This window comes from Schistocerca gregaria, chromosome 4 (genome assembly GCF_023897955.1).
Source record: "Schistocerca gregaria isolate iqSchGreg1 chromosome 4, iqSchGreg1.2, whole genome shotgun sequence".
NCBI classification, from domain to species: Eukaryota; Metazoa; Arthropoda; class Insecta; order Orthoptera; family Acrididae; genus Schistocerca; species Schistocerca gregaria.
Genome location: NC_064923.1, coordinates 216,062,449 through 216,085,564, shown reverse-complemented (window position 1 = coordinate 216,085,564; position 23,116 = coordinate 216,062,449). Strand labels below are relative to the sequence as shown.

The following is a 23,116-nucleotide window of genomic DNA, read 5'->3' as shown; positions in this document are numbered from 1 at the left end:
TCCCGAAAGGTAAATGTTTTTTGTGCCTTGTCACATCAAAGACTATCCGGGCCATTCTTCTTCACTGAGACACTGTCACTGATATTACTACTTGGACATGTTGCAGCAATGGCAGATGCCTCAAATACAATCTGACTCTCCCATCATCTTTCAGCAGGAAAGGGCTCCACCCCACTTTCATCATGAAGTTCGTGGGTACCTGAACACAGAGCGGCCTCATCCGTGGATCAGCTGGGCTATTGAAGGCGGCAGCTGTTTCATGAAATGGTCTCCCCGATCACCAGATCTCATTCCATGTGACTTTTTTCTGTGTGGACACATTAAATATCTGATTATGTACCGCCTCTACCACGTGATGTGGCAGAGATCCAAGAGAGAATACAGGAAGTGACTGCCACAGTTGACGATGCCATGCTGGGATGGGTAGGGCAAGAATTCGATTACCGTACTGATGTCTGCCGGGTCACTCATGATTCGCATATCGAATGTTTGTAAAAAAAACTTTCAAAGTTTCTCTTCAAAATGTAGTATGTATGACGTGTACAATGTCTAATTCTTGTGGAATAAATAATTGAAAGTGTTCCCAGACTTTGTGTACACTCTGTACATTCTTGGTGATACTGGTTATATGGGAATTAGGCTGTGGTATAAGGCATTATTCTCTACCTAACATTTCGTCTTCCAATGCTGGAGGCACCACCAGGAGAGCTTCTGTAAAGTTTGGAAGGTAGGAGACGAGGTACTGGCAGAAGTAAAGCTGTGAGGACGAGGCATGAGTCATGCTTGGATAGCTCAGTTGGTAGAGCACTTGCCCACGAAAGGCAAAGGTCCTGAGTTCGAGTCTCGGTCTGGCACACAGTTTTAATCTGCCAGGAAGTTTCATATCACCGCACATTCCACTGTAGAGTGAATATTTCATTTTGGTAAATATTGTTTACAGCATTCCCGGACTCAGTAGTCATGGCCATCTCTTGATAGTATATATAAATGTTGTAAAAAGACTTTAAATCAACTGTGATAATGAGGCATATTTGCCTCTGAATGAAATTTCTGGCCAAGCTTTTGCCAATTACAGTTACAATTAATGAAGCAGCTACACAAGCACATTGAACTTTCTTAACTTAATCATACAAAAAACTTTTCTTAAGTATTTACAGTAAAGTTCTTGGTTTAGCTGGCCTTGCCAGAATTATAATGAAGATTACAGATCAACTGAAAAATTAAAAATTGTTTGACAAATCTGCAACCAAACTGTCACCTCAACGTAGCCTAGACTTCAGATTGTGCTACGGATCACTACATCTACATCTGTACTCTGCAAGCCACCTTATGGTGAGTGACAAAGGGTGTTCTGTGTACCAGTAGCACTTCCACATTTTACCAAAGCTGTCATGAATGGTACCCAGAAGAATCATCCCTGGCAAGCCTCTGTGAGGGCTCAAATCCCTCCAATTTTATGTCCATGGTCTTTTTGTGAGATGTATGTAGGAGGAAGTGATATATTGGTTGACTCTTCTAGCAAAATACCCTCTTGGCACTTTAAAAATAAACCACTGCTATGTGGAACACCTCTTTTGCAGCATATGCTACTGGAGTTGGTTCATCATCTTAATGACACTTTTGCACTTATTAAATGAACCTGCAACAAAATGTGCTATTCTTCTTTGAATCTTCTCTATTTCCACTTTGTGTCTTATCAGGTTTGGCCCCCATACTAATGAGCAATATTCAAATATTGATCCAACAAGTGTGTTATAGACTACTACCTTTGTTGATGGACAATACTTCCTGAGGATTGTTCCAATGAGTCTTAGTCTCCAATCTGCCTTACTCATATTTAATTTTATGTGGTCATTCCACTTCAAATCATTCTGTGTGCATACTTGTAGATTTCGTTGAAGTAACTGCTTCCAGTGATTTTCTGCAGTCTCGTAACCATACAGTAGTGGCTCATTGAAGTAACTGCTCCCAGTGATTGTTCTGCAGTCTCGTAACCATACAATAGTGGCTCTTTCTATCTATGTATAAGCAGTATATTACATTGGTTGCTGCATCAACTCTATATACAATAACCTATAATGCATAGCCAATTCTTTCTGAATACCTTTCTTTCCTGACACATTCCAATAACCTTAAAGATGCAGCCCCTATGCTTAACTGAAAAGAACTGCATTGAAGGTGAGCTGAGCATCTCCTTCGAGACTCGCAGCACCAAAAGCCACATGATAAGTAAATAATAACCCAAATTCTCTGTGATTAAAATCATTCATAAAAATACAATTGGATTTGTCTGTGTTGCCCGGAAATTGCATTGATCGACAACAATATCGCCCAAATGGTGATGGCTGCATTTCTTTAAGAAATTTGCTTAGCATTCTATCATTATTAGCCCATATGGCAAAATATCACCCCATTTGATCAACATGGAGGTGCTCAATTTTGAAAATCAGTTCTGATACAGAACGATGGGGAAGGGTTTGTGGAGAGTGAAAGGAAAACTGAAATCTTCGCCTAAATCTTTAACATGAGTGAGAGATGTACATGAACTATTCACCAATGTTTACCACTACTGCTTCTGAGGCAGGGATCAATAAAACCACCTGATGAACTTGTTTGATCCACTGGATATTATCATATTTTTGTGGCTATAAACATGCTGTCACCATCACTTATGATGTGCTATTCTATCAGAGTTTCGAAATTTCATTGCTATTAACATCTGGTTTCAGCCAATTTGCTATCCCTATTACCATGTGGGCATTGTTACCGATTATAAGTGAGATTGGTTCTGGGACATTTCCATAAATACTCCTGCAATTAGCTAGTTCTATATTAACATTTTATTTCTCTATGGTGAATGCTACCCTGCATGCAATTGGAATGCATATTATCAGGCCTGAGATGGGATTTATCTGTCCAAAAAAACAACATGTGCACACTACTCAAAATCTGCATCCAAGATTGTCACGGAATTGTCTGAGACTTCCACTTGGCTCCAAGCCAGAGGACCAGGATCAGTTTGGGGAATGGTGCTCTGCTTCCACACTGTGAGTCAGGCTAGCTGTCTTTGTCAAATCAGCCAGCCTCCTGCACGAACCGAGGATGACCTTTGATCCTAGGCAGCAGGTGTCATTTGTGCCGACATGAATCACAATTTTCCACTGTGTGCACCCAATGCACTCAGTTGATGATGGCAGAAGATCCTCCACATCTCAGATGAGAACCTCTGGCAATCAAATGGAGCCTTCTTTTCTGACTTGCCAACTATTTCTCATGCTTGTGCAAAACTCTCAGCAATATCAACCACAGTCCCAGTACCGAGGCATCCCTTGCTGGATCATATGTATTTTTCAGCAATGGGCAATACCTCAAACTGGTTATTAAGGCATAAGTGTCCAGCTATGCAACCAAGACCTGCTTTTACCCACCACTCAGAGATTCACGAGCATGCCACTGTTTGCCAGTCACCATCAAATATTCCAGAAATGTTAAAATACAAATGACAGTGGCAGTTGTCTCTTCTTAATGCAAATTAATATTTAGAAATTATTAACATTTCAAAATACACTCATCTCTTTCAGTCATCCCTGCTTACAGAAATTTTACAACATTTGTTTTTACATAACATGAATTATTTAAGAGAAGCTATTATATTTTAACATTTTAAAGTAGTATACCCATTTTGTCAAATTATACAATCTTTGTAACATTTAGTACTAATTGAAAGAAAAATCACACAGCAAAGCATTTATCAAAGATTCATGAAATGTGAAATTAACAAACTTTATAAACTATTCACATTAGTTATAGTGCTGCAGAGAACTGTATGTCTTTATGGCATGACAAGACATTATTCTGTTGATTCAGAGGCAGCCTTACTTAATGTAACACTTCTAAATTTGAGTAAACATGTGTGAAGTAACAACAGTATAAAATCCATTAATTGAGTCTGCTGAAAAAGGAACAAACACACACAATAATTTTGTGTATTCTTTATACTGAGCAGACTAATTCACAGGTAAATAGCACTCTTTATCATAATGGGCCACCCACACATGACACTTAAGAGCTGTTACGTGCTGCCTGCTCACCCTTCCTGCATGATGCTGTAGTACAGCATTGCATTACTCTTAAATGCAAGTGCTGTGCACATCATTGTTAGCTGGCTCACCATCTTGTGCTTCCAGCTGATCATGACAGACGTTGTTAGCCAACATCAGGCCTGAAAACGTCAGGCCTTCTTCTGAAGTCCCCGTTTCATCGGCTGCCTTCAGTTACTGCATGAAGTTCTGGCTCCTGGCCACAGCTTGCTCCACTGTGCACTGCTCTGCCATTATGCTGCACCATTTCAATGCAGCCCTCTCGTCTCGTTGACTCTAAACATGAAACAGAAGCAACATGTCATTAGTTTTCGCTAGCTGTTTCATTATGGCTGCTGATGAGTCATTTTAGCCCACAGTTCATGTACACATTGCTGCATATTGAGATGTCTTTATGTAAACCCCCTTCTTCAAAACAAACCTATACAAATTTGGAGTATTGTAACAGTGTTAATTTCTGGTAGTTTCCCATAATACATGACATACAAAATTTTTATACATAATTATTCCTTTTGTATTCATCCCTTGGTTGTGTCTCCTCCACTGTTCTTTTATGATATTTTCCGTCTTCTTCCACTCCTGCAGCTTTCATGCATCGTCATTTCTTCTTGCCTATAACTTTCAATACTTGTGGTATTGGATATGTAGATATAAGATAAGTTTATGAGGTTTTATTTTCCTTCCTTCATGGCAATCATGTCATCATTCCTGATTGGCAAAACTTGTTTGTACCATATTTCATCTAATATTTCTGTTAATCTTCCTGTTCCTTCTATTGCAAGCTTGTTATATCATTCACTTTATTACAAATCTCATGTCAGAATGGTTCAGTTTCTTATCATGTGTATTGCAGAATTCCATTGTTTCAGTTACTGGTAATTTTTTGCAGATAACAGATACTGGTTATCTACAAGAAAAACCCAGTACACTAAGCTTACTTTGCCATACAGATGACTTCCATAACTGATTATTTATTCTAACATTTTGCCAATATAGTTTAATGTGAATGAATGGATTAATTATCACCTTCTCTTTTAATATATGTTTTCCTCTCTAAACTAGCTTGTTCTTCATTTAAAGTTTTCGTCATATGATTCACATTGTTTACCACCGTTAGCTGCTTGAGGCTACAGATTTCGCATCTCTGAACTAGAGGGAGATTTCATTGTTCTCACTGATAAGCTGCTTCATGCCCATTCTCTGCCTCTCCACTTTGTATTCTTCTTCAATTTGACCATGGCCTTTCTTCTCTTCCATGTCTACTGCATCCAAACTGATATCCACTGCATTTACTTTACCTTTTGTACTTCATCGGGGATTCTTTTCTTCAGTCTGGCCATACTGAAGACCTTACTTAACAGGTCTGACAGTCTTTTTATGCACTTTTGCTGTATGAACTTTGTCTTCTGTCACATCACTATTTCTACACCCTTGCCTATTAAGCAGCTACATATTACATACTTGATCAGCATACATATTTTACATTCCTGTTCTGCTGCAATCTCCAGCGTTACTATTATTATTCTTGTTTGATAGCTGCCTTTTTTGTGTGGGTGTCCTTGCACTGTCCAGCATACTAAGCTTAGTTCATCATCTGTGTGCCTAGAAACTGATTTCTTTCATATTTTCTTTCTAATAATGTTTCCTCTTTTGGTTTTAATTTTTTATTTCTGCATGTATGTACAAATTCTGTTGGAGGTTGTTTTATACATTCATAGTAATTTCTCTTTCAAAAGCTTCAATATGTAATTTATGCTTTTTTGAGTGTGCTATGCGTTTTACACTGACTGCTGCACTTCCAGTACACTTGGCTTATGCAGGTTACTTCTTGTTCCACCTGACCAGTACAATTTTGGGCTCAGTAATTTCCAGAATTTTCAAGTCTTATTTCCAGAACTATGACTCTATTTCAGGTTTTTGTTTGTGAGTCTTTTAGTTCTGATTTCACTTTTAGTTTGAATTCTTTGATTTTTTTCTCCTGCTTTTTGTTTGCAATCTCATTTCTGTTTAACCATTCCATTTCTTTGAACAACTTTTCTGTCTACCTAATTTTTCATCTGTTAAAGATTTAAGTTTTTTAAAACATTGTTGAGTACCTAGTGAATGTCAAGGTACTACCAGGTTAACTTACATGAAGTTTTTGACACTGTTTGTAACAAACTGCAGCAATTCTAACTCTGTGCCTACATCAATGATTTAATTATTCACCTACAGAACTTGTGACACTTTTTTATTTTATTTTCTGCTACTGATATGTGTACGTGCTGTGATGTGTTGTCTGCAGGATCCTTATTTTTGTCGCACAGTCCACACTCTTCTCTCCTCTTATTTCTTGTTTCTTCTAACATTTGGCTCTGGCTGTTTGGAACAGTTTATCCACTTGTTTCATTTGAGGGTCATCATATCTGAAAGTGGAACTATGCTAGAGTATAGATGTACGTTGTTTCTTTTTTCTCATAATTTAACTGTGATTTATATTCAACAATTCATTTGGATGTGGAATGTACAGTTCATGCTTTTGAAAGATTCAGTTTCAGAGCATTATTATTTATCCTAGTTCAAAATTCTTAAAGAGTTTGTTTAGTATTTTGTGCCAGTTCTGTGTTCTTTATATAGGAAAATACGGCTATTGAGGAACTTCTACTATTTCTGTCTGATATTTCCCACCAAAAATAATAAAATAATTATAGATTTCTATGATTTGAACTTGGTTTAAATAAACATTGAATTTTATTATTCTAACTCGATCCACATTAAAGTCAAAGTCACTCAGGTAGCACAGTTCCTTTGAGTTTACTATTGCATTTCAGTACTTTACAATCAGTTTGATTATATATGCTTTCCTCAATGATTAACTTACCCCAGTCATCAATTTATACACTTTTATATTTGATTGCATGCACCACTCAGACCCACAACCCACTTGGTATGCTGTCTATAACCAGACTTCAGCTGTTTCATTTTGTCTCAGTTTGCCTGGAAACAATATTAAAGTACATATATTAGTGTTTCAACAAACTATTTCGCTTTTGCAATGGAAAATCCAGGATAAAGTGTAAAAATATTATGAAAGGGATGGTTATTACTCACCATCTAGCAGAGATGCTGAGCAGCTGCTAGGCACAACAAAAAGAATGTCAGAAAATGAGCTTTTGGCCAACAAGGTCTTTGTTGGAGGTAGAACATGCACACAAAGGCACATGCGTATGCACGCACTTGGCCTGACACACACACATACATATGTGCGTGTTCTGACCCAGACACAACTCACATACATGACTGCAGTCTCTGGCTGCTGAGACCACAGCAGCCAGAGACTGCACTCATGTGTTTTATTTGCTTGTGTGTGTGTGTGTGTGTGTGTGTGTGTGTGTGTGTGTGTGTGTGTGTGTGTGTGTGTGTGTGTGTGGGCGCGCACTCATTTTCTAACAATCTTTCTATTGATTGTATGCACTTGCGACCTGCTTGGTACGTTAACCAAGTCTTGAGCTCTTGACTCCCTAGTTCTTGTGCAAAGTACTGGCTGGTGCCAAACCTCATTCCACTTGCGGTAGGGGGCAGTGATACAAAGATAAGTAATGGCAGATTCAGTTTGTTATGATATCTCTAGCATTACAGCCCCCCCCCCCCCCCCCCCCCCCCCATTTTCACACACACACCACCTGCTTGCTTTTTAGTGTTCAGTATTATGGTTTTTAGCTCGTAAACCTTGAATTTGGACTGTATTTCATTGCTAAGCTTTAAAGCCATGGATACAGGGTATTTTCATACAAGTTAAATCTGTGATAAGACATCACCCAGTCTGATATATGCCTTGTTTCATGAGTATATGTAAAATCAAGGTTTTTGAATCATGGTCTGTGTGACTGCATGTTGTTGGTTCCTAGCATAGCTCTGGTGATTTTTTTCTGTAGCTTTAACACACTAAGGAGGTTTGGTATTTCGACACTCCAAAAACTATGCCATATCTATTAACTGATAAGAATGTACATGATGAACAATTTTCTTGCCAGCTCAGTCAATTTCATTATTTAGAACTCTCACTGCATAAACAAAACTGTTAAATCACTTCACTAAGAAATCCATGTCCATGACAAGTTTTTGCTTATAGTAGGGATATGAAATGGAATGACCACATAGGCTCAGTTGTGGGTAAAGCAGGTGGCAGACTTCAGTTTATTGTTAGAATACTGTGGAAGTGCAGGCAGTCTACTAAGGAAATTGCTTACAAATCACTTGTGCCTCCAGTTCTAGAATATAGTTCAAGCATGTGGGGTTCATACTGCATAAAACTAACAGGGGATATTGTATGTATATAGAGAAGGGCACCATGAATGGTCATTGGTATGTTTGATCTCTGGGAGAGTGTCACTGGGGTACTGAAGGGATTGAGCTGGCAGACTCACAAACTTAGGCGTAAACTATCCTGAGAAAATCTGTTAACAAAGTTTCAAGAACTGGCTATAAATGATAACTCTAGGAATATTCTACAACACCCTACATATCTCTCACGTAGGGATCATGAGGGTAAGATTGACACTGAAATATACAATGGCATGTACCTTCTACCATGTAGTTCATGGTGGTTTGCAGAGTATAGATGCAGGTTGGTTCCTTGTTCTCATAATTTAACTGTGATACGTATTCAGCAATTCATTTGGTTCTGGGATGTACAGTTTGTGGTTTTGAAAGATTCAGTTTCAAAGGCATTATTATTTATCCTAGTTCCAAATTCTTGAAGAATATGTTTAGTATTTTGTGCCAGTTCTGTGAGCTGTCTGCATACAGAGTTGTTTCTTAGGTTCCCTTACATGGTCTGTTGTTTATGTAGTACAGGAACATTAGCAGGCCTGATATGGATCCCTGGATTATACCTGCTTGTATCTCCTTCCAACCTTTTAGTGTATTGTGTATTTTTGAGATTTTCCATGAAAACCATAAGCAGCCAATTCAACAATAAATGAAATACACATTTGGCATAATGAGAATACAGGAATTCATATTTGAACATTGTATAGCTGTTTTAGTGAGGATAACTTTGTAATTGTCATTAATCAACATACATATTTATTAAATTAATTTGAAGAACTGTAAATAATTGTGAAACAGTTGAATGTTATCCTTCACCCGTTGATTTACTTTTCAGTCTTGTAAAAATTCATCAGAACTGTGTGATCATTGTAGTAGGAGAGGTATATTTATTTGAAATTCAAATTTTAAACCATTTTACGTCATCTAGTTGAGTGATTGTAGGATACTGAATCTAAAACTTTCAGTTATGGTCTTAACATATAGTCATGTCATATAGTCATGTAATTTTCTGAAACCATCACAATCTAAGATGTATATGAAAGTATGAATGTGAAATTGATTGACATTCTTTAATTCACACATTATGTTTTCATTGATGTCAGAAATGTGAAACTACAACTACAGAGACAGTAGTGACAACTAAAATTATAACATTAATGAAAGTAATTTTACATCATGCTATTGGTCATTTATTTGGTATTCTTTGTTAATGTTTTTTAACTTTATACTATATTGCCATCAGTTGTGAAACTTCATGTGTATAAGAACGCATGAGTATCACCAGAATGGTTTTCAGAAGGATTAATGTAGAAAAATTTTAGAATAACAGTGCTAATTGTTATTGATGATACTAGTTAACTACTTTATTACAATTGTTTCAGATCTGTATGTTTTTGGTAAGGATCTATTCAGAATCAGATGTCCAAAGGAAAACATTATACTGAAGTTTATATGCTGTACGTATGTGAGTACGTGTTACATAACTGTTTTTATCACTTTTTAATAGCAAATCTACAATACCTCTATTTACAGTCTACTGTTTACTGTGAGATAAAGAACACCAAAGTGAATCTTTCAAATTTGCAGTGAAACTTTCTGGTAGATTGTAACCTCATTTCAGACTGTAACTGCAACTTGAACTCAAAACCTTACTTGATATTTTATTTGGTAAAAGCATTCCCTGCCAAAGCACAATTCTAGTCTTGTTTCCCAGTCTGTGCACAACTTTAACGTGATTGGGAGTTTTGCAATGCCATACAGTCCACTACAAAATGAAAGATTTATTCAGGAATCAATTCTGTGCTGTAAATTTTCTTAAAGCAAATGATGGGATTGGCCTTGGAAGAGGACAAAGATGATATCCTTTCCCATCCTTGTCCAATTTGACATTGTATTTCATTTCTAATGCACTTTTTATTGACAGGATATTAAACCCTGACCTTTTACACATCCTTCCAATGAAAATATATGACAGGTAGAGACAGGACATGGTCAAATGCAGATGGACAAAATTATGGGAACACTGAAAGCACAACACATGGCCAAGCCTAATGGTATTGGCATTCAAAAGGGCTTGCAGTTGTCTCAGAATGGAAAAAAATACAGGTCCTGTATGGTTTTCAAGGAAATTTTATACCATTCTTCCTGCAAAATAATGACAAGTTCAGGTAATGATGATGGAGATGGATAGTGATGCCTCACCCTTCTCTGCAAAGTAGACAAAAAACGCTCAGTAATATTGAGATCTGGTGACTTTAGTGGGCAGGGCAGATGCGAAAATTCATCTTTGTGTTCACAAAACCTGTCATGCATGATGATAGTTATTTAAGCTGGGTCCTGTCATCTTGAAACACTGAATCATCATTGGAGTACAAACATTGTACCATGGGATGGATCTGATCAACAAAAGTGGTCACATAATCAATAATTGGCACTAATGCAAGCTTGCAGAATAATCTGGAGACCAATGGAATACCATGATATGCCTACTCAAATCATCACTGCACTCCCACATGTTTCACTCTTAGGAGGTAAACTTTGTTCAGAAGTTAGAAACGATGAGAAACAAGATTCATTCAACCAAATGACTTCTCTTCCATTACTCTATATTTGAGTTTTTATGGTTTTAGTACCATGTTTTCCTGTTATGGTTATTTGCATCTCTGGTTAGTGGTTTTGGAATTCTAGGGTGCCCTGCAATTTCCTGCTTATGGAGCTCCCTTCATGTTGTTTTTTTAGTGGATAGATTAACAAAGTTCTAACGTCGGAATCTCCTCAGGAATCATGGGCCCTGTCACAGGCTTGCCTGCCTCAAAAGCATGGGGGGATCTGGTCTTGACTGCCTGGAGCATGAGGATGGTGAAAACCTCTATTAAAAAACCCTCAGTCCCAAGGTGTGCTGCGAGCCGATGAGATGCATGGCTGTCGAGGTGGAACAGTCATTAGCAGGACCCTGCTGCACCTCACTTACCTAAGGCTTACTCAGCCAGGCGGGGCTCTGTTTGAGTGGACCCTTGTTTCTCTAGCTGCTTGTGGGACCGAGATGGAACCTCGGAATCATCATCTTCTCCTCCAAGTGGAAGTGTGTACTGCCTGAGAGTATTCACACTCAATCCTCCAAATGAATGAGAGAGGGTAGCCCTCCTGGTAACCTGCATCAGTTGAATTGTAGTAACAGGGTTCAAGGAGTCATAAATCAAAATGTGTTTTTTGTCATTAGGATGAAGGAGGGGACATTGAAAAAATAAGGCTCGAGAGGACTGCTGGAAACCTGAAGTCATTTAAGTAGCTGTGGAATGGTTCGCTATTGGTCAAGACTAACAGGGCAAAGCAGGTGGGACTACTTATGAAGACCAAAAAAATTGGGTGAATATGATGCAACTGTTGAACTGCATAACTCCCTTACTCTAGAAAGGGTGTGGTTACATGAAGAAACAAGGATATCGACATAGACTAACTTAAACAGGAATGGGCATCACAGGGGGCAGTGGATATAGAACAAAGGATGTGTAGGAATAATGGAGAAATTGAGAAGACCGCCACCTTCATTGTGACCTTTAATTCTCCAATGTTGCCAGACCACATCGTGGAGGGCTTCCTCAGAGTTAGGGTTAGGCCTTATGTACCTAACCCTATATTGTGCTACAAATGCCAGCATTTTGGTCACACAACGGTGAGTTGTGGAGGTGAAGCAACCTGTGGGAAAAGTGGAAAGGCAGCCCATGAAGCTGGGATTGACTATCCATCTCCAGCAGTCTGCATTAACTGCTCTGGGAGCCACCTGGTCTGGAGCCAAGACTGCCCTGTTTTTGCAGAGAAATGAAAAATTCAGGAACTAGAAGTCACGAAGTGGATCCCCTATGCTGATGCTGAAATGGAATGTAAGGTGATAAAACCTCCCTCCTTTACCACTTCTTATGCTTCCATGGTGAAGAAACCTGTTCCTAAGGTCGACGCCTCAACTCAGGCATCATCCAGTGTACAAAAATCCACTACCAGCACCTGTACTTGCATGTGTACATGCCAAGGCAAAAAGAGTAAGGATAAAGCAATCCAAGCAGCTGCCACAGAAAAAACCACCATCCTCGAACAGACAGGGTACAGGGAAAGGTTCACGACGTTTGGGTAAAAAGCTGTCCTGAGTGGTGTTGGGTGCCATTCTTTCACATCTGAGTTATGAGAAGGACATCATGGAGTTAGATGCCTTGGATCCAGGCAGTCCCTCCACTCCCCCTCCATGATGCAAAGATAGTGGTAAATTAAAAAGAAATTGATGAAATTATTCCCATTCTACAGTGGAACTAGCAGAGGTTCAGGATGCATGTGGAGGAACTCCGTCTCTTATCTCAGGGTACTACAAGAGACTCATTTCCATCAATCGTATACCCCTGAGTTACGCGGCTATGTTCTCCACAAAAAGGATGACCTGGGTGGAGAGAGAGCTAGAGGAGGTGTAGTCAGTACTGACTACCAATCCTCACCTCTCTCACTTACAACAACTTTACAAGCATTTGTTGTATCAGTGCATGTGCCTCATCCATTGACAAGATGTTCCATTTATTTGCCTCCACATGATGCACTTGATGAAGAAGCCCTAACCGATCTTCTTAACCTGCCCCTTAATCCTCTGTGGTGATTTTAATGCACACAGTGTGCTTTGGGGCTCTGCAACTACCTGCCCCAGGGGTAGAGCAATTGAGAGGCTTCTCATGTCTCATCATGTGCATACTTGCTAAATGCAGGACAGAGCACTCACTCCTGCGCAGCAACTGGGTTGTTCTCTGTCATTGATCTCTCGCTTTGCTGTCCAGCTCTTGATCACGCTGCTAAATGGGAAGTGGTCGATGACTTGCACGGAAGTGATCACTTCCCGATATGCATTCACCTGCCAGATGGGGTGAAACCTGAAAGGAAACTACTGCGATGTGTCCTTGGTAGAGCTGACTGGATACTTTATACCTAGTTGGCCCTGTTCGAACATTATGCGATTGTCGAGGCATTGGTGGATCATATTACCAAAATGATCCACCATGCCACTTCAGCATTCATTCCACAGAACATGAAACAACAGAAGAGGCGACTTGTCCTTTGTGGAGTGCTAAATGCCGCTCCACAATCAGGACCAGGCATGCAGCTCTGCAATAGGTCCACATTTTGGCCAACTGCAAAGAGTCTTGCAGCCTTTCAGGTGGTGAGGGCAAAGTGTTGACTAATTATCAGAGAGAGCAAAAAGAGGTCTTGGCAACAGATCCTGAACACCATTAATCGTTCCACCAAAAGTTCCGTTGTGTGGGAGACCATCAGGAGAATTTCTGGAAGAGTAGGCAGGTGCCCCATGGCTGCTGTAATGGAGAATGATACTCTCCAAACCAATCAACGAGACATTGCCCAGGCTATGGTGGCATATTTTGCCACAGTTAATGCAATAGCCAGTCAGGGTCCAGGTTTCCAGCACCACAGAGGAGTTACTGAGAGGTGTAGTTTGGACTTCCGGTTCACCTCTGATGAAAATTACAACTGCCCGTTTTTCATGTGGGAGCTGGATTCTGCATTGTCTGCGGCTCATGACACATTCCTCGGTCATGACAGGATCCATTATGGTGTGTTGCGGCACCTCACAAAGCGAAACAAAGATATACCCCTTGCACTTTATAATGCCATTTGGGCATAGGGTCACTTTCCCAACTCGTAGCATGAGGCAATTTTAATTCCTCTTTTAAAACCTGGGAAAGACAATAGATGCCCAAATAGTTTCCATAGTGTTTCCCTCGCTAGCTGCATGGGGAAGACCTTGGAGCAGATGGTCAACTGCTGCATTGTCTGGATATTAGAGTCCAAGCAACTCCTTAGTCGCTTTCAATATGTGTTCAAGTGGTATCGCTCCACCTTTGATAACCTTGCACTCCTGGAGGTGGCTATACAACAGGCTTTCATATGCTACCATCATCTTCTAGGTATATTTTTTGACATTGGGAAGGACTATGATACTACTTGGAGGCATCTTATCCTGGAGCAGCTGCATGAATGGGGTTTTCGTGTTTGTTTTCCCATTTTTATTCAGTCATTCCTATCGCCATGATATTCTGGATTCTGAGTCAGTGACATCCTGTCTGATCACTTTGAGCAAGAGAATGGTGTCCCTCAAGATCATTTTAAGTGTGGCTGTCTTTGTCATAGCTGTTAACAGCATTACGTTAATAGTGAAAAGTCCTGTCCTTTGTTGTTTGTGGATGACTTCTCTGTGTTGTGCTTTTCTTCAAGCCTTGCAACGACAACATGTCAGTTGCAACTAACTCTGCGACATTTGGATGAAGAGGCGAAGAAGTGTGGTTTTATTTTTTCCACTGAGAAGTCTGTGTGTGTTCTTTTTAACCATTCTCGTTCCATTTTAAACTTTCCTGAGTTGAGGATGAGGGACACTGTCCTTACTTTTAAAGACACAGTGAGGTTTGTGGGCCTCATGTTTGACTCTAAGCTTACGTGGTTACCACATCTTAAGGACCTGAAAAAATGACCAGTTAAGGCTTTACGTATTTTAAAATGTCTTAGCCACAGAACATGGTGAGCAGACAGTACTTGTCTGCTCCAGTTTTACAGGGTATTTGTGTGTTCTCAACTCGATTATGGGTGCATTGTGTATGGGCTGTCAGACCCCCTTATTTAAATTTGTTGGATGTGATGCACCATGAATGGATTCAATTGGTGACTGGGGCATTCAGAACAAGCCCCATACCAAGCCTCTGTGAAGAGGCTGGTGAACTGCCACTTCACATCAGGCAACAGCTACTTACAGTGCATCAGCTATATGAAACACTGTCCACACCATACGCACTCACCCACCTACCATACTGTTGCTCAGCCTTCACTGGAAAAGCTTTTTCATAATTAACAACAGGCAACTAGGCTCTGTGAGATTTGTGCACAGGATTGCCTTCTAGAGATGGATGTGGGAAGTCTTCATGTTTTACATTGTGGTGGGAGCAGATTTCCACCTTGGGTTTTCCAGAGGCCCAGACTTATTTTAGACTTCATGAATTTTAAGAAATACCATAAGTCAGATTTTATATTTCACTCTCTAATGTTTAACATTTTAGATATTCATCACTGTTTCACAATCATGTACTCTGATGGCTCCGAGCGAGAGAATTCCTTTGGCTGCTCTGTCATGTTTTCCGACCATGTCACAAGGATTCACCTTCCTGAATTGTATACTGTTTTCTCAGTGGAGCTCCACACAACCCTGAAGGCACTGGAGTAGATGCATCGTACATGGGGCAAATGGTTTCTCATTTTCTCTGATTCCCTTAGTGCCTTACAATCATTACAGAACCTGTACCCAGCTGAGGAGTTGGTCTGGCTGATATATGACCAACTGTACTTGTTCCAAAGGCAAGGTAAGCAGGTGTCATTTTCCTGGGTGCCCTATTAAGCAGAACTCAGTATTTGTTCAAAAATCCTACTGCAATGTTAGAGATATGGGTCTGTAATTCAGTGGATTATTCCTATTTCCTTTCTGGAGTATTGGCATGATCTGTGCAACTTTGTAGTCTTTAAGTACTGATCTTTTGTCAAGCGAATGCTTGTATTTGAATGCTAACAACTGTAAATGGCACTATGTATTGGCGTACTCTGAATGAAATTTAACTGGAATGCTATGTGGACCAGAGTCCTTGCCTTTATTAACTTATTAAGTTTCTTTGCTGCAGTGAGGATATCTACTTCTCAGTTAGTCACATTGGCAGTTGTTCTTGATTTCAGTTTTGTAGTATTTACTTCATCTGCTTTAGTGGCATTTTCATCAGTAACATTACCATTGCTGTCAAAAAGTGAAGGTATTGATTGTGTCTTGTCACTGGCATACTTTGGATTTTATTCCAGATTTTTTAATTATGTAAACTATAAAAGCTTGTCACATTGAAACCTGCACTAAGTTTTGAGATTCATTACAACATTGCCAGTCTTGGAGAAAGAATCCAATCATTAACAATGTATCGTTAGATTATTAAGATAACACATTAAGTTGCAGACAGCCATAACTAAAAGACATTTAGGCATTTGCTTTCGGCCACAGTCTTCATCAGAAAAGGAAGGGGAAAAAAACAACACACACACACACACACACACACACACACACACACACACACACACACACACACAACCACACGTGACTGTCCCCCTGGCAGCTGAGTAAGCATCTTTTAGTTGTGCCTGTCTGCAACTTACTATGTCATCTTTACAGTAAGTAGTGATTTATCTTTACCTCACATTGTTGATGTTCCACCAATTATTAATTTATTCTGGTTGTGAAGTATAACCTCTATCTAAACTAACTTGCAGAAACTGCCTACTTCAGTTTCACTACAAGGCAAAAGCATTCTGACAGCAATAAACGCTTGATCATCTACTGTATTTACTCTACGCTTTCTGAATGATGTTAGGTCATTTGTAAAAATTTCAGCTGATCTTATGGATAATGATTTGACCTTCAGTGCTTTTTATCAGCACTTGAACCTCTGTTTTCTTCTCACTAGGACAGTTTATAAAACTATGACACTAATTGTTGCTAGATCTACCCTCATCCTATGCCCTTTCGGTAGTTTCCCAGGACCTTCTACATTAAATAAACCATCCAGTCCCTTCCATGTGTTTCCTCTAACCAATTAGCTCATTCCTGTGTGTAGTGGACCACTGCCCTATTAAGCAGAACCCTAAAACCCATCACCCTAAGGCCCAAATCGAGAGATCTACAGCCTACACAGTCACAGCACTGTTTGATGATCAGATCCACACCATCTACTTGGCTCTGTACCAATGGTCTGAAGTTGATCCTCCACCTTCTTCCCACAAGCAAAACTGGCTGTCTTTTCCACTTCAGCTAGCCTCCCGAAACCAGAGAAAATCACATCCAATCAAAAATGTCACACATCATTGTTACCAACAGAATCACCACCTGCTGTTGGCTGCCCTCTGTGCTCTTCTTGGCATCCAGAAGCACTTGTTCCACATCTGTGATGTCTCCTCCTAGTATGCACACAGAGTGCCTTCTGGATTTCTTCCCCTTCTAGGCAACTGTGTTCCTAAGGGCCTCATTATGCACCTAATGGTGGAGCCCCCTACTACCAATAATCCTAGCCTCTGTGACTGCCCAGATCTTGCTGGCTGAGAGGCATCTCCTGAAACAGGGCAAGCAAATGCATCTGCCTCAGGGTGTTTATCAGACACAGGCAGCACCTGAAACCTGTTCATCACATAAACTGGGAAGGCCCTTCTATTGGTTCCTGTGAAAGTCTTTCACTGCCTGTTTCACTGCTGTGTGACCTCAGACTCAACCATGTGTGAGAGGTCAACCTCAGTGTGGGCAGGACTTGGAGTGGTTACGGTAATGGACCAATCAGAGGATGCTTGATATATGCTGGACATCCCTTGGATCCCAACAATGATGCCCATTGGTAGCAGCCTGTGTGACTGAAGCCAGCACTTCCTACAGCTATGAGTGAAGGGTCACCAATTCAGCTTGCATCTGAACACAGAAATTCACAGTCCATATCCATACTAAAGACAGTGGGAATATACTCTAGACGGTTATTAGAATGTGGTACTGTGCCTGACAAATATATAAGCATGCAATAAGTTCATGATTTTAAACTAAAGAGTACCCAGGAAATTCCGGCCAAGTCATTTCTTATTAGAACCTGTGTCAAATCACAAATGAAATGGTGTGCTTCAATGAATTATTGCAGGAATGGAAGCTTCGAGTCAGCTGAAGAGAGTAACAACAGTGACTAGCTCTTCAAAGAAAAACAAATGCATTACTGTGTTGCAAACAGCAGTACTATGCACAATACAGTTATTAAAATGTTGAACTGTAGCTGATAAATATACAGACATCCAAGAAATTCAAGAGTTTAAACTAATATGCGCAAAGGAAATCCCAATGATTAGTCTATCGACCATACATCAATTGAAAATTGGTCCTGGTCCTTTACTTCTTCATCTGCATGTGGATCTGCATCAGTGCACTCATTTTGGTTATGAAAATTGACAATACCACCTCGAGTGAATCCAGCCTCATCTGTGAACAGTGAAAAATGAACCTTCTCCACATCTTTGCATCAGCCATTGGCAGAACCACTTTCTGGCAAGCTGATCTTGTGACTGAAGGGCTTGGACATGCTGTATACATAATCCAGGATCGCTCTGACTTGAGGATGACTAACTCCAATAGATGCTGAAATTATGCATGCGCTCGTTCCAGTATCTTCTTCCTCTCATTACCACAATTGTTCCTCCATAACAGAGTACAAATAGTGCAAGGTCCGCCATGATCCACCACTGTTTGAGCTATAGAGCCAGTGTCTGCTAGTCACTGGGAAAGATGGCTGAATAATTGTGTTGATATCGTGCATTGTGGATATTTTGCACCGTATAGGATGTGGGCTTGACGATTGTTTCCATTTTACGTACCATTACAGAAGCTGATATCTGCCATTTTGTTCACTGAACAGTAGGCTTCCATTATGATGGTAAGTGTAAACACACAAACTTAGCACAAACTGGTTCCATTAGAACTACTGTATGTTATGCACTTATCCAGAACTGTGAATACAGTTTACAGTAGCAACCCTAACAGATGTTTACTTCATGCTGTAGCCTTGAGCAGCATCAGACTGTGCCCTGACTTGCTTACTGCCATCTGTAGGTAATTTGTAATAGCTATGTGCTTGCAGTAGAAGACATCTGTTTCATAGTATGAATATGAAAAAGCGCTGCTCGCTGTTAAGGTATGCATTTTGGAGCCCATGTTCACTGGACATTTTTGTCTTGTTTTGGTCCATAATGCTACCTCTAAAAATATGGAATACTTTTTTTTTAAATACACTGTATATTTCAATCTGAATTTAGGATTTTGTTGCCATTCTCGTCCAGTTCCAACCAACTTTCTGTTCCTAATAATGTATGAGAATTATTGCCTTCAATGAGTGATACTGATTCTGGGACCTTCCCTTGGCTGCTCCTGCAGTTTACTAATATCATGTTAACCTTTTCTACTTCCAATCTGCAAGGACAATAATTCTTTTAGAATAATGTGACTAATCTGCCTTTGATTTCAGCTGGCATCGCCGATACCAAGATGGAATTGTTGTAGGTGGTCTGTGGTTGAAGACCTATACTCTCACGTAACTACAAAATGTTTAAGGTTTATTTGCATGTTTCAGTGATACTGAGTTATCACCACTTTTGTAAAGGTGATCTACACTCAAAACTAATAGAGACTAGCCCCAGTTCATTCAAGAAATTGAGATATTTTATAGAATGCTTCCCTGAGCAATGTAAGATATCTTTAAGTAAGCAATCCATTCAAAGTAAGGTTTGCACAGTGTCAAAGTACGACCAGTTAGTAACAGAGTCCGAAAAGTAAACATCCATATGCAAAGACCATGGTGATGATCAAAGCAATAGACATGGCATTGTGCCGTGTCAATGCTGTGTTAGAATTACAATGGATCAGACCAGCCCTGTGCCAAATTATATGCAGGATTGTAGGAGACATGGCCTCATTAAATTGTGCTGACAAGCATCATGTTGGTAGTGGTGTCAGAGTGGCTGACAGTAATGTAGCAATGTTGTGCCAGCTACTCAATTTCCATGGTGACATCAATTGGCATCACTACGTTGTCCATCACATATAGTGGTTTTAGTGTATGGAGGCTAGAGGAAACAGGTTGGGAGGATTGTGGGAGGGAAGGAAATGTTACAGTGATGACTCTGATGACTGCCATCTACATACCGTATTGACTCGAATCTAAGCCGGCGCTTTTTTTCCAGTTTTTGTAATCCAAAACACCGCCTGCAGCTTAGAATCGTGTGAAAAGTAAGCAGAAGTTCTGAAAAATGTTGGTAGGTGCCGCCACAACTAACTTCTGCTGTCAAATATACGAGTGCTACACAGGCATGCTTTGCAGACACAAAGATAAATACTGGCACCAAAACCTCTGCGTCAACAAATAAATTAAAAGAAAAGGTAGAAGAATGTAAACATAATGCCGTGTATTCTTTAATGTTTGCTGCTATCTCATTTAAATCCTGTCTGCCTAATAAACTACGAAACTAGAGTGAGACAACAGCAAACACGGAAGAATATACATATCATGTCATGTTTATATTCGTATTATTCTTTTGCTGAATAGTGATAGTCAGAAATGAACCACGGCCACTGACTAGGTTTTTAAATCTAAGACGATTCTAATTTCGGTGCAGAATGTAATGTACTAAAGAGGCGTCTGCAAAGATTTTCAAACAGAGAAAATTTTTCGGTAAACTCTCGTTCAGAACATCTTCTATCATACGCAGTATATTATTTGGTTCTTGTTGATCATTATCGAAGAAAGCAGCAGTGTAAGTAACAACAAATAGCAGAGTCTTGCCTTTGTTTCGCTTATGAGACAATTCCTTTCCTTTTTTTATTGTAAGCGGTGGTAGCGTGCACAAAAGCGAGCCATGCCGCGAGCCACTACAGGTCATAAACACTCATTATCAGAATGCGACAAACAATGCATGACGCAGTACAATAATACAGTTTCAGCTTAGAGTGACGTAAACACCTACAACAAAGAGAACGGCACTTATCAGATCAAAGCACAATAAGCAATCGATTCAAACCAGACAAAGCATGTGAAAAAGGAAGGGTACCCGTATAAATACGGATGGAGCGCCTGATACATAGCAATGGCTACTTTGTAAATCTTAACTGTTAAGCTTCCAACTCGAACCAAACATCTGTAGCTGTATCTTTATCCATTCAATCTAAATTGTGTCTCATGTTACAATGGACCAACTTTGTTTCGATTTGGAGGTGCGGTCTAAGGCTTTTCTCTTGTCTTGAATTTCGAGTCTCAAATTTCAGGTGCGACTTAGATTCAGGAAAATTATTTTTCCTTTATTTCGAGTCTCATTTTTCAGGTGTGGCTTAGATTTGAGTGCGGCTTAGATTCAAGTAAATACGGTAACTCAGAGAAGTTGGTTCTGGTGGAGAGATTGGGAGAGGTGGGGGGAATAGGATCTAGATGATTTGGGCTGTGAAACAGCCATTGGACTTGAGCATGTTGTGCTCAGCAGTATTTTCTGCCCCTATGTGGCTCACTCTGCTGTTGGTCACTCAGTTTGGCAGTTTCCAACCATTCAGGTGGAGAGCTGTTTGGTGGTGATGGTCATGTAAAATGCTATACAGAAATTGCTACAGATCAGGTATATGATATGACTGCTGTTGCAAGTGGTCTTGCCTTAAATTAGAAAGTATAGGTGAAGCTGGTGAGTTCATTGGACAGATCTTGGATGTTGGTCTTACATTGGGGTATGACCCATGTGACAAGTGGCTGGGAGTAGATGTGGTTTGAGGATGAACTAGGATGTTTTATAGAGTGGGTGGGCAGCAAGTGGCAGAACACCACTTTTTTCACAATCCTTTAATTCTCAACAAAGTATCTGCTGCAGAGAGTCAAGAAAAGAAGTCCCAGATGTACAGTGATCTCAAGTTTATTATAACATAATTAACAAAATAATAAGTTTGTAACCAGTAATCACACAGAAAAAAAATTCTGAAGTTAACACTGAACAGGTACTGTGGCAGGAGGCTGGTGGCATCTGAAGGAACTAAACAAATTTAACAACTAAAATTATCACATTCAAAGTATCAGAATTAGAGTCCAGTAGCAACTAGCAAAGCCTCAGTCCAAAACTAAGTTTTGCACAACTGGTGACAAGAAAGAATTAACAGAAATATAAGCTCTAGGCATAAGGTCTCTGGAAGGAAAACAAAACCAGTTGGGAAATGCTATTAACTAGTAAGTGCACAAAGCACTCAACTGGAAAATTCTCAAGTACCGACAGAACAGTCTCATATTTAAATGATAAGAATTCTGACTCAGTTCAAGTTAAAATCCCTGAAGGACAGTCCAATATTAAAGTTCTAGTGTGATGAAAACATAGTTAAGACTCGTGACTACTAAATGAAAACTAAGTCCAAAATTCTTACAAGTCCCCTCACAGAAGCCCTAATGCAAAACTTGGCATCATCATTGTGCCAGCTCCAAAGTCAGTTCCCAATTGAATGAATGTGAGTGTGTTTGGTGCCTGGCCCAGGAAGCCTACTTGGAGTGAATTAGTGGCTCAGGGCCTGAGTGCCTCCCTAAACACAGCCTCAGGACCCGGATACTCTCAGTCCTATTTACAGTCTCTGGGGGCCAGCAGCAACCTCTGGTGCCACTTGGGTTGGCCATCTCGTGGCTGTTGGAACATAGCTGCCATCGTGTGCTGTTTACTAGGAAGCCGGCTGCTTGTGTAACTCTTCTATAATGTGGGCTGCTGGCATATTAGGAGCAGGCTGCTGATGTAGCACTTATCGCAATGCCACCTGGATAGTTTAACCTTGCTGGTGGCTCCATAAAAACCTCTGTTTTTATCAAGTGCACCTCAACAGTACCTGTATTTTGGTAGCTGCTGTCGCTTCCATTCTGAAAAGTCTCTCCATATCCTGGGCTAACCCATGGATGACCATCACAACTAATTCTCTGATCACTCCCATGGACCAGCTGCAAAGGACCACTGCCCCCCCCCCCCCCACATATTTCTCTTTCCAAATCTGTATCATTTGCCAGGGTTTAACTACTTCTTACTGTAACTGTAATGAGCAACATCCTACCCACAAT

General features: G+C 40.0%; 1 protein-coding gene across 1 annotated transcript in view; it reads left to right on the top strand.

Moving 5' to 3' along the window:
- LOC126267660 (peptide transporter family 1-like) overlaps positions 1-23,116 on the top strand; it is a 150,351-nt gene that overhangs the window by 73,407 nt on the left and 53,828 nt on the right. The window contains exon 7 of the mRNA XM_049972960.1: positions 9,794-9,876. Within this exon, the coding sequence (XP_049828917.1) occupies positions 9,794-9,876 (83 nt within the window). The remainder of the gene's footprint in view (positions 1-9,793; positions 9,877-23,116) is intronic.